The 11,743-nt window shown below is 37.5% G+C and overlaps 2 protein-coding genes across 5 annotated transcripts in view; one reads left to right on the plus strand and one right to left on the minus strand.

Annotated features, from left to right (window-relative positions):
* Positions 1–11,743, plus strand: part of PDK1 (pyruvate dehydrogenase kinase 1) — a 44,906-nt gene that overhangs the window by 28,759 nt on the left and 4,404 nt on the right. The window lies entirely within an intron of this gene.
* Positions 1–11,743, minus strand: part of LOC102384507 (neurabin-1-like) — an 83,108-nt gene that overhangs the window by 1,409 nt on the left and 69,956 nt on the right. The window contains exons 16-18 of one of the 4 annotated variants that reach the window (XM_006020793.2): positions 8,214–8,330; positions 3,075–3,263; positions 1–249 (exon numbers count right to left, since the gene is read on the minus strand). In XM_006020793.2, coding sequence (XP_006020855.1) covers positions 82–249; positions 3,075–3,263; positions 8,214–8,330 — 474 coding nt within the window. In that variant the 3' untranslated portion in view covers positions 1–81. Of the gene's footprint in view, positions 250–3,074; positions 3,264–3,287; positions 5,550–5,588; positions 7,128–8,213; positions 8,331–11,743 lie in introns of those variants that run through there. The other 3 variants (XM_006020794.2, XM_025200485.1, XM_025200484.1) reach the window with 3 other exon arrangements.

Consider the following 11,743-nt stretch of genomic DNA (forward strand, 5'->3'; position numbering starts at 1 on the left):
CCCCTCAATTGTACAATTATATACAAATTTGCTGAATTATTTCAAGTTGAAGTCAGTCAGCTAAAATAAAACTAAATCATTTTAGCAGCTTGATTCTACAGTGGCTACCCCCCTGCCACTCTTGCGAACTTCTCTCTCTCGCTTCTGAACTTTTTCCTTCTGTTTTTCCAGTTTTTCTTGCGTTTTTTTAATATCCTTAATTTTTTTCTTTATCATGGATCGGTCATTTTGACTGGAAACTCCCAAAGCCTTTAGGAGAAAATGGATATCGTTATTGTTTTTCAACAGAAAACCAACGTCTAAAACACTAAATCTGTTCAGGCAAATACTGAAGAAACTTCAAGAAATTGTCCAGTTCTTTACAGGGGAGTAAAGGGTGTAAGTCTGTGAACATAGCATTTGTGTTTTAATAGTAAATTGGAGGGCAAACTACTCTTTTACCTTGCTATAAATATTTAAGTATTACTTAATAGAGTAGTAGAGATTCTAAGATATGACAAAGTTAAAAGCCTGTTTAAAATTTTCTGTTGACTCCAATGATCCTGCAGTATTTGGTATACACTAACCACAGTAACAGGATTATTAATTCCCCACCTCCTTCACCAGCAGCATTGCTGAACTCAGATCAATCATTTGCAGTATTTAGTGTTTTAGAAAAATATCTATTAAGGAAAATAAAAGGAAAGAAATAACTTAGTGAAATCCTAAATCCCATACTATTGATGGAGTTTCAATCAGCTGAAAATGTAATAATACTATTTAAATTGATGAGGAAAAAAGCCCCTCAAAACACCATGCAAATATCTCTAAAGTCATCACATCTAAAGTTGAAAGGGTTGTTTAAGAACATCAAGGAAAAAAATATCCGTGTCCCCTCTGATTCTTTATGATAAAGGGCTGGCCGAATGCTTCCTGCCAGCTTCCCAACAAACTATCTTCTGCCTTTTTTTTAAGCAAGAAATTAAAATCCTGCTTGCCCAGGAAGACACTATATTGATTGAAGCAGCAGCACCACGATACAGGCACTTATCAAGAAAGAATTAGAATGTCATTTAAAATTCTCATCTTGCCTGTTTACTTTTTGTATTTCTCAGCACTAGCTAAACTTGTATGTTGTTGGTAATTTTGTTTTGCGGTTCTCATGCTTTAGTCCTTTCCAGTCCATTGTTTAAAAATCTATCATGGGAATTTAAAATAAGTCCATAAAAAAATTGTTATTTGTCTTTGGTTTGTAACAGCTGGTTTGTATCTAAATGGAGAGCCAAACTGGATTCAATACGATCCTTTTTTTAAGTAGTAAGAACAATAATACACTATTAAAAAGATATAGTGAGACTAGAATGTCTTCCATAATTTTACTAAATAGTGTTAATTTGTTAGTTTCTATTTTCTTTTAATGACAGATACCAAATTAGTAATGTCATTAAAAAATGCAGTTCAGTTTTTGATCAGCAGATGGCAATATCTGATTTCAATTCACAAACAGTGCTACTGTTTTATATCAGTTGAACTCTTAGGAATACCATGTAAATGACTGCTTCAACCACCAACATTCCCATTTCCTCATATCAGATAAATAGGTATAGCTGATGAGTTACTAACAACCTTCATTCTCTACCATTCAAAGAAGCATCCTCATACTACATTAAAGAACATTTAGTGTTATAAATCTATTTAAAAAACAGGCGCATTTTAAAGAGCAAATTAAACATTTATTTTTCTTTATTACCAGACATTCCAATCTATCTATTAGTCACTAGGGGCATTTATAGACATGCTCCTGCAGGCAGCTGGGGGCGGGGGGGGGAAGGTACTTTAATTAGTGTAGCTCTGAGACCTACGCTAATTAAAAGTGCCCGGAGTGTCATGTGTATCAGTGTCCCCAAGCTGAAAAATGGTAGTGAGGCACTTTGTACTAAAGGTCATCAAACCAGCTTTAGCTTAAAGCACCCTGCCACTATTTTTCAGCATGGGGATGCTGATACACATGATGTTGGAATCTGCGGGAGTGTGATAATTACCACACTCTAGCAGACTTTATTAATTGAGTCTGATGGTGCTGTAACTACAGCACCATCGGAGCAGTCTACCTGCACATGTGTAGGAGCCCTGGGACTGCCTATACACGTGCTCCTTGGTGTTCTAATTAGAATGCCTTGTAGCAGAACTGATCAATCGCTTCCTGTTTTAATTAGAACACTCCAGAGTTGCTGCAGCATCAGCAAATGTGTGAGGGCTTAATACACATGATGCAGTGTTTTTGTTAAAGTGGCTTTCTGGGAACTGTTCTAATTAAAATGCATCTCCCCTGGAACATGTATAGGCAGCCATAATTCTGGCTTCACTCTATCCAATATCCTAATTTAGTGTAACATCTTGCTAACCTAGAAAAAATAGTCTGCTGGCCTGAATGAAAAGCATACAAGTTGAAAACTATTTAGTAGCAAGAGATACAAAGTTACAGCTTCTGGAGGCAAAATAGCCATCTCAAAATAGCACCTGGATTATTTTCAGAGGTTTAAAGGCTAGGCATTGAGAGGCTTCTATAAAAAGGTAGATCCTTAAAAATACACTTCTCAAAAGAATGGCCATATCTGAAAGTAGAAAAGATTTTAGTAATAAGGAACTGAACTTCCAAAAAAGAGGTAGAGATTTGGGTGGAAGTCAGATTTCTAGAACGAACTAGAGTCTGCTGTGTTACATACTTGAGTTACCTGCATCCTGTTGTGCTGACAGATATAGACAGTATACTACGGGAATTGCCTTTTTTGGGCACCAGTTGCTTTCTTTGAGTTTTACTGCACTGCCATTGAGGAAATGTTTTATTTTGCTCTTTTATTCTGTCATAACTAATCCTTTTAATTTCAATATCCTTTTGTTTAATGCCATTCATTAAATGATCTTTGATTCTACATATTCTGCAGCTAAACCAAGAACACAGAAATAACTGTTATGCCCCTTAAAATGTTGCCAGTGCTCAAATAAGGAAAGGCTAAGTTTCTTTATTTAAAAAAATGCATCTCTGAACTAGCAGTCAAGTAACAGACATTTTCAAAATTTAAAAAAGCACTTACCTTCAACTTATCACTGTCTAGCTGCATCAGCTGCTGCCCATCTATATTCATTGCTGTGAACTCTGAAATATATTGCTCCATGTTCATTCCCATCAACCAATGACATACTTGTTGTGTTGTCCACTCAGAAATGGGTCTACTCTGCCACTGATTTTGTTTCCCTGTTGTTGCAAATTCATCATCAAGTGCCTAACCAATCAAGAAAGTTACAGTGAATAATTTAAGATGATAAATATTTTCCCTCTTTGACCGTATAAATTTATCAACTTTTTGAGATAACAAAAGTGCATATTTTTCAGTGCACTTTTATCAAACAAAAATCCAAAAGGAATAATTTATATGAAGAATAAATTATATGAAGAATTCTTAGCTTTAAAATTAACATTTCCTTGAAACTGTCTTTTGCAACAAGTTTTAACATTAAATAGTTCTTATAAAATCTTTCTAAATACTTTCTGTATTTCTATAAAACTTTAACATTTTCACTTGCATTCTGATGAGCAGACTTTGTAGTCGGTCCTCTTTAAATCCAAGACATTGTAAGAAATATAAAGTTATCACAACAACTCAGACAACAAAATTCACCACAAACATAGGCAGGACAAACATTTGTAAGACATTTTAGTTTTGCCTCTGAGAAATTGAATTGTCATGAAACATCAGAACACTGGCTTAAATCCAGGCATTTTGTTGCCAAGCACTGAGCAACTTGCTCATTTAAGGCAGCACAATCCTGAGACAGAATGATAATTCTGCTTTTTCTATACTGTGCCTAAAAAGAATCGTGTGGCAATTTGGCCATATTACATGGTAATTTGGGAGAGTGCACAAACATCTAAGACAATGAGACTGACCAACTTGCTCTCACTTGTAACCAAACAAGGAATTTTAAATGATTCAGTTCTAATAATGGGCACATCTACATGAGACGCTACAACAGCGTAGCATCGGCAGGCACAAACTGTGATGCTGACTCTACAAAGATGTGTCTAAAAATAAGTGTGTGCTGCTGGGACTGCGCAGTACTGATGGGCATGTGTAGACATGTCCAATAAGTTATAAATATATTCTACACTGTAACTAATAACAGTTATTACTAAGTGGTAGTATATTTCTCAAAAGTCATATTTATTCTCTTACCTTGTCCTGCCACACCAGATTTTTATTTTTAATTTGCTAAGTAGCAGAGGCTATCTGATTCATACCAGGCCATGTGTTATTCCAGTGAAAATACACCTCAATTGCTCAAACAGCCTAATCAATTCTTGGCTTTAAATCAGGAAGTTTTCTTCAATTTCTGCTTAGCATCCAAGAGGAAAGTCTGCTATTACTGTTGAAGCAACCTGTTACAGGGGTAGGCAACCCCTGGCACGTGCGTCAGAGCATAGCACACAAAGGCTTGGCATGTGCGCCTCAGGGCAGACAGTGGGGGAGCCATGAGGGCTGTGAGCAGCTGGGCTCCATGGCGGGTGGCAGGGGCCTGCCCGGTGCCTGGGCTGGCTGTAGCAGGCAGCCAGGAGGCTGCAAGAAGCTGTGCTGGGGTCTGTGGAGCCAGCTCACTGCTGGTGAAGGCACATGCATGCCACAGGGCAGACAGCACTGCCACAAGGATAGGGCCTCTCATGGCTCCACTGCCATCCATACCTGGCACATCAACAATTACAGTTTGCCCAAAAACACTGCCAACCCCTGGTCTATTACTTCACTAAATAAAAAAATTCTCAGTCTACAGAGGAATCGGGAAGCTGTTTTAACCGTTTTTAAAAACACTATCTCTGGGAACTTGAAATCGGGATTTCTTGACCTGATGACGCAACTCAAAATAGGGATAGATCGGACTAAACCTTCAGAAGTCTGCGGTATTAAGAGATCAAAACAAAACTTTATTATAACTGTACCTGAGGTTCATGGGGATTAAAACTCTGATTACAGTATTATGAAAATAGGTTAACCTGACACATTTACATTTTTGATCAGTGAACTGTATTAAAGACATGCCCATAAATGACTGTTACGAATCACCAACATGGTTGACCCAAAAGCCATGTTATAGTGTGTCCCATCTACTTAAAGTCCGTTTCCCATATTCAGTCTTGCATGAGTACCTAGAGAGGCAAACCAGATCTGAGGGAAAAGCAATGAGGGCGTCTTTACACATACTCTGAGGGTGGGGAGGGGCACTAATTAAAGTTCCTGCAGCATCTTGTGTATTCAGTGTCCCATGCTTCAAAATGGCAGCGGAGTGCTTTAACTAAAGGCCATTCAACAAGCTTTGGTTAAAGTGCCCCTGCCGCTATTTTGAAGGATGGGGATGCTGAATGCATGAGAGCACGCTAATTAGGATGCTCCAGCAGACTCAATTAATCAAGTCTTCTCTGTATGTCTATAGGCACCTTGAGTCCTCGGAGGTGAAACAATGGTTTTTCAGCTCCTCAGTGGCTGACAGTTTTATTCTTCATATCATACCAACAGCTGCTAGCAGAGAGTGAAACACATAAGTCTGAAGTAAATCTTTCAGCCCTGGACCAAGTAGGGTAGATAATTCTGCTATTAGCTCTCTCCAATAACAGCAAGAAAAAGATATGCTTCCAAAGCTAAATATCAAAATGCATTTAATATGGTCTAAAAACGGGAGATAAAGCTAATATATTATTTTTAGACTGCCTTTAAAACAATTATACTTTTGCCATTACAAGACATCAATACTTTAAAAGGTACAGGCCTCATTAATAAAGAGACTCAGACTCATTTACTGCAACAAGAGAGAGCGGATGGTTTTGAGCTGCCTAACTCTTAGGGAGGATCAGTGCTGTCTCCAAGCTGCTTTAACTTACACCTGATGGTAGCCATCCTCCAGACTAACCAGTCCACAAGTCAGGCCCATGGCATAATCCTCACCATCCCAAACTTCCTATATTGGGGGTAGTAGATGAGAGGTTACTGCAAGAATTTGGTCCCAAGGATTCTCAGCTGGCCAGACCCATCTGCTGTTCAGGACCCATTTTCTATTTGTTGCTAGAGGGCTGGTCTGTCTCATACATTGTAACTGATTTTTCACCTTAAATACTATTAACATGGCATACTGCAGTATGTAAAAAACTTATCAGCTTTATTATATACAATAACTTACAAAATTCTCTCTCATACTTGAGACCTAATTTTTTGGTTCTACAAAATTCTTAGGCCCTTGGCACTGATGGGGTAGTTGCTTTCCTTACAATTAAGAATGTATTTTTTAACTCCAATGGCCAGACTACATTTCAATTCTAAGATTGCTTTCTTTGGGCCTGTTAATTAGCTACATAATCTGGAAAGTAGTGTCAACAACTGAGTCCTTACTATAAAAGTCTGAAGAGGCAACCTTGCAAAGAAAGAGGGGTGCTATCCTTGCATGTTTTTAACTTTTAGGCTTTGCTTCCCACATAAGGAAAGCAAAACATGGTTGGAGAGAATTAACGCCGATTATTAGTAAAAGTAAGGCAGGAGACTGACAGAATACAGACTTTTTGTAATTTAATAGAAGATATACACTACAGGTGATGCATGTCACTAAGAGAAAGTAGACAGAATGTCCTCTTTAAGAATCCCCATTCTCCTAAATTCGCTTAGCATAATACCAGAATGAGTAATAACACCTTAAAAAAATTCTAACCACCATGCCATTTTGAATTGCTATTGCCATGCAAGTGTTTGACAGATACCACAATAATTCCTTGGATTCTGCTCAGTTAAAGGCATTCCCATACAAATGCAGTGTCACAGAAGAGGGCCCATGAACACCGCAATTCTCAACTGACTGCTCTCCAAGTGTCATCCCTCTTTTACTTAAGCTTAATAGACACAATCAACTGAGGTATGCCTAGAGCTGTAAAATGCAGTGTCAGGCACTGGCCATTTTTTAAAATAAAAAAAACCTACTGGTACTGTACATTCATTTTTATAGCTTAAGGACCTTAACTGAACATCTGCTTTTCACAGGTAGGAGCAGGTGTGTGCTGGCTCCTCCTGTGACTAGCTCTCCTCCAGTGAGTGATGTATGAAAAACATTTCTACCTGCAGAAAAAGACAAATGCTGATTCAGACATCAGAACCAAGAGAAGTTTGTGACAATCTGGGAGAACTGTTCTCCCTTAAGACTCTGGAAAGTGATTAAGGCTAGAAAGCCTAAAATTTCCAGAGACAGAAGACAAGGCTAGATGCATCTATCAGCTGATAGCAGAGGCCCCATTCATTGCAGCAGCAGATTAGAAAGCACCTAAACTGGGGAAACATGAAAGTACCTAAACATGTTGTGCAGCACACTAGCTCATTCACAGTGTACTGGAAGCTCAACATTCAGTGCTGGCTTCCCTATGATTAAGTGTCACTCAAGAACTCAGCAATACATCCTATTCAGATCTCCGTATTTCTGAGAGAATATTTCCCGTTTTCTCCCCTTTCCCAAGCTGATGGGGAGTTATGTAATATCAGAGACCAGTGACCTGTTAACACTTTGTTTCAAATGTAATCATTATTTGTTGAGCCATCTTACTGAAAGATGATGAGGTATAGTTTTTGTAACTGTTCCTTCTGTTCTTTTACCTTCATTTTATAAAATGCCAATGACAAGGGAACATTTAGTCTAAGATCTCAGCTGAAGGCAAAGGAGGTTAGAGTTTTGCGAGCAGAAAGAACTTTGACTCTCTCACGTACATATACCAGGAAATGTTTTATTTTAAGGATTAAATATCACTACACCAGTAACTACTTATCTAATATGAAAAATATATTTTTAAATGCACACTGGTGTGAGAAGAACTGAAAAATGCTGCAAAGTCCATCTATCTGTTCACTTTATGTGTGTCTTTCTTTTATATCACTTTCTTAATTTTTGAAACTCCCAACTGTAATTTTATTGCATAGCACTCATCCCAATTTTTAACATATAAAACTGTAGATCATGAAGCAAAGACTAAAATACCTCTTTACGATACGAGTCCTTAGTTAAATAACTATTTCAATGTTAAATCTCATTATAAAAAAACAGTAAGATACTGGAGTCATTGATCAATTTAATATTAAACAAAGCGTGTTCTATTAGACATACTGTGGTATGAATGGCAACACCAACAAGACACATATACACACTTTGAAACTCACCTCATCTGAAGAGAAGATTAAAGTGTGTGAACGCCCTGACAGATTTGGTTCTGTCACTAACCCTGATAGATCACAACTGGGCCTGCTATGGTATGAATCATCTATGACAATTCTACTCTGCAAACAAGTGGAAATAATAAATAATGTTTTATTAACTTACCCCCTTGGACAGCAGAACACAAGGAGACATTTTAGCACCCTTGATTCTTTGTAAAAAAATATAAAAATATGCTCACTGTATCAAAAATATGACTTGTTTTTATTGAACTTGAAAATGCTCAAATATGACAACAGCACTGAAGTCACAGCTGCAGTAATACTACCTTTATGTAGATAGCCATACATTAACACTTAAGTGAAAAATAAGCCAAGTCGGTATTTGGAAAGGATATTCCAAAGGAACGGTCAGATCCAGCAGGAAGGGGTACAGATTTAGTTAGGAAAATTATTCTTTCTGAATTTGTACTAAACTGAAATCACAACCTAGGAATGTGTGACTCTGCTTATAGTATGCCTCCATCCCTACCACTTAAGTACATAAAAACAAAGTCCTGACCACTACGGTCATTAATGTTCCCATAGCACTAAAGTAGCTCAAATAGTGGGGGGAAATTTTCATTTTGGTAGCTATTCTCTTGTCTTAAACTGGTGTGTGCATTGCTTTGTATTATTACAGTTTCCTCATTTAACTAATGAGGTGCCTGTATTTCCATGAGCAGAGTACAGTTTGAATTACTCCTATATGCAACATGCTATATAAATCTATACTATCAGCAAGAGGAAGGAGAGATAGCAAGGGAGCTGACACCCCTTTCCCTCCAAATTTCAGTCAAGACAGGTATACACTGTAGAAAGCTCTGTGCTGAACTGAACACCTTATATTAGACAATGTAAGGTAAATAATTTCCCAAGAGCACTCGCAATGCATTTACTCTGCACACATTTTTCTAATTGCCTCCAAAGAAGTAAATTTAAGCAGACATAAGTACTTCCAGTGAATGATTATTACTAGTTTCTGTACCATGAATGACTACTCAATATTCCTTTACTCTTGTAAGGTAATAACATAAGCAATGTAAAATATTTACTAAATATTTAGCAGCACAAAGACATAGCATATCCATGGTGTTACTGCAGTTTATCAGGAAAGTACTTTCATTTGTCTGTCTTCAAAAGTAGCCAAGATGCTAGTTTCAAATTTAGCCACAGCCACTAAATGTGAGACCTCAGACAAACAACTTGGACCTCAGGACACATACAATCATTCCATGCCTACTAGTAGAAATCACAGGCATACAAGCTTTAATTCAAATTTCTCCCAGGGGAAACTTGCTTGTTCCAGGAGATCTTCCAGGTCTCAACCTAGAAGAGCTCCCTTGTGACAGTTTCTTTTACAAGAACAAATGCTTGTATAGTCCCCTCCTGGTCTGGTCCAGAAAGGGAGAGGCAGGGACTGCCCACAGCTTAAGGCTTTGCTGCTCTCCTTTGCTCCTGGATGAGTCTAGGAGGGGAGGGGAAAAGCAGGGCAATGCTCCCTGGCCTCGGGGGGATTTGCCCTGCTATTCCCTCTGCTCCAGGAGGAAACTTGCTTGACCAAGTCACTCCCTTTTCTGACTTTTGCCACTGATCACCATCATGTTATTTATCAAATTAAAACTCCAAATATTTATTGTCAAAACTTCTTGTCAACTAACTACCTTATAAGGATGCTATACAATAAACATGTAGTTATGATTTATGCATCCTAACATAAGGTTCCAGAATAAACTGATTTTTAAAGACATGGTTCTTTCCCTTGTGGCGTCAAAGGACTGAATCAAGTTTGCTTGGGTATCCTGTGTTTTTATACCTCACCATGTTTGGATTTTTAATTTTTTTTCTTAACTTTTACCTTAACTCTAAATATCCTGGAAGCATAATGCCTGTTTGGGAATAATTAATTAAATAAAACTGATATGCACTTTCAACTTTAATGCCATTTCTTTAATATACTTTTCATCTCACTTGGGTTTTCCTGCTGTCTCCTTTGGGGGTTACTTTTTAAATCTGTCTGTATTCCCAGGATGGTGGTAAGCTTACTATCAGCTCAGATCTCTAGTGTTTCAACTTATTTTAGACTTCATGAAACCCTTCCAGATGCATCAAATGTAACCTGGAATTGTTCTTAGTCTTATCCTTTCAGCCACACCTTTTTAACTAAGACAATTGACAAAACACTTAGGAACCTGGACAAACTTAAAGTTTGGGATTTTTTTTTCTTCGAGCCAGCAAATCAGCTGCACCTTCCTCATGCTTCTTGTAATGGGAAATGATTCACTAGCAGGATTAAACAAAGACAGCCAAGGAAAAGCCACACATTAGTCACACTAGTAAAGAATGGTGGGAAGTATTAGAACAAAAACATACCCAGTAATGTCAGTCTCTCTACCAGTTGTAGCTGGTTTTTTTAATTTGAATATAAAACACAACTTTCTGTTCAGGTGCAGCCATGCTTATTGTTCTCTTAAGAATTAGTGGAGTAGCATAAACTGTGGTGGAAGATGCTTTGTAATTCATGAATTCTTAAAAAAGGCCTGTGAGGTAAACTTTCTTTGCTCAAGAAAATCAGCAACTTTTCTTGAGTGAAAGCTTTATGTAACACAACAGCCTAATCGTGTCTAGTTCCCAAACTGAAAAAGCATATATTTTGAATTTAGTTTGTTAAGCCGTCTCAAATTATGATGTGTGTAATACGAAATCATTAAAATGTTATTAATCATATATTCCTGTACAGGAACTTTCGAAAGTCCCAACAGAATGAAGGTCACTTTGTGCTGGATTCAGCACAAATACATACCAGCAGTAAACATTTCTGCTTTAATCATGGAGACAAATTGATTTTTTATGCTTTACTACCTACAAATAATTAAGGCAGATGTATTCAAACATTCAACAGAAAAGGGGAAAAAATTCTCTCCAAAGAATAAAAATGACTAAAGTTTAGGGAAGTTCATTCACTGTAAATGTTCAGAAAGAGTTCTACAAGAGGTCTGGGGTGGTTAAATACCCTTTCAGATTAATCCTCATGGAATGTAAGAGCTAATAAAATATTAATCCATAAATATGTGGCACCACAATATTTTTCATAGCAGCACAATTTTGCTGAGAAGTTATCTTGGAAATGCTTGTGCTCGGATAGAAGCTTAAGAAACAGCTTAAGAAAGTACTTACAAAAAAATGATATGAGACCATCATTATCTAGAAACATGAAGTATGTGACTGGTATATGCCTAGTTTGACTTATAACAAAGGATTGTAAATCAAGAGATATCAGTAAAAATAACCTTGAGTCATTTGTCCATACTTTGACTTTTGTCAAAAACCTTATTACTTTAGTGCAGTGTTTACAGTCAGGGCACCCCTCCATAACTTTTCAGAATTTGGTAGCACATTGCCTCAGCTTACCTCAGTGGTACTCAACCAGGATGCTGTCACCACCATAGCCAGGTAGGACTGCTCCAGGCACCCTGTGTGGAGCCAGACAGAAGGAC

This window comes from Alligator sinensis, unplaced genomic scaffold (genome assembly GCF_000455745.1).
Source record: "Alligator sinensis unplaced genomic scaffold, ASM45574v1 scaffold321_1, whole genome shotgun sequence".
Classification (NCBI taxonomy): domain Eukaryota; kingdom Metazoa; phylum Chordata; order Crocodylia; family Alligatoridae; genus Alligator; species Alligator sinensis.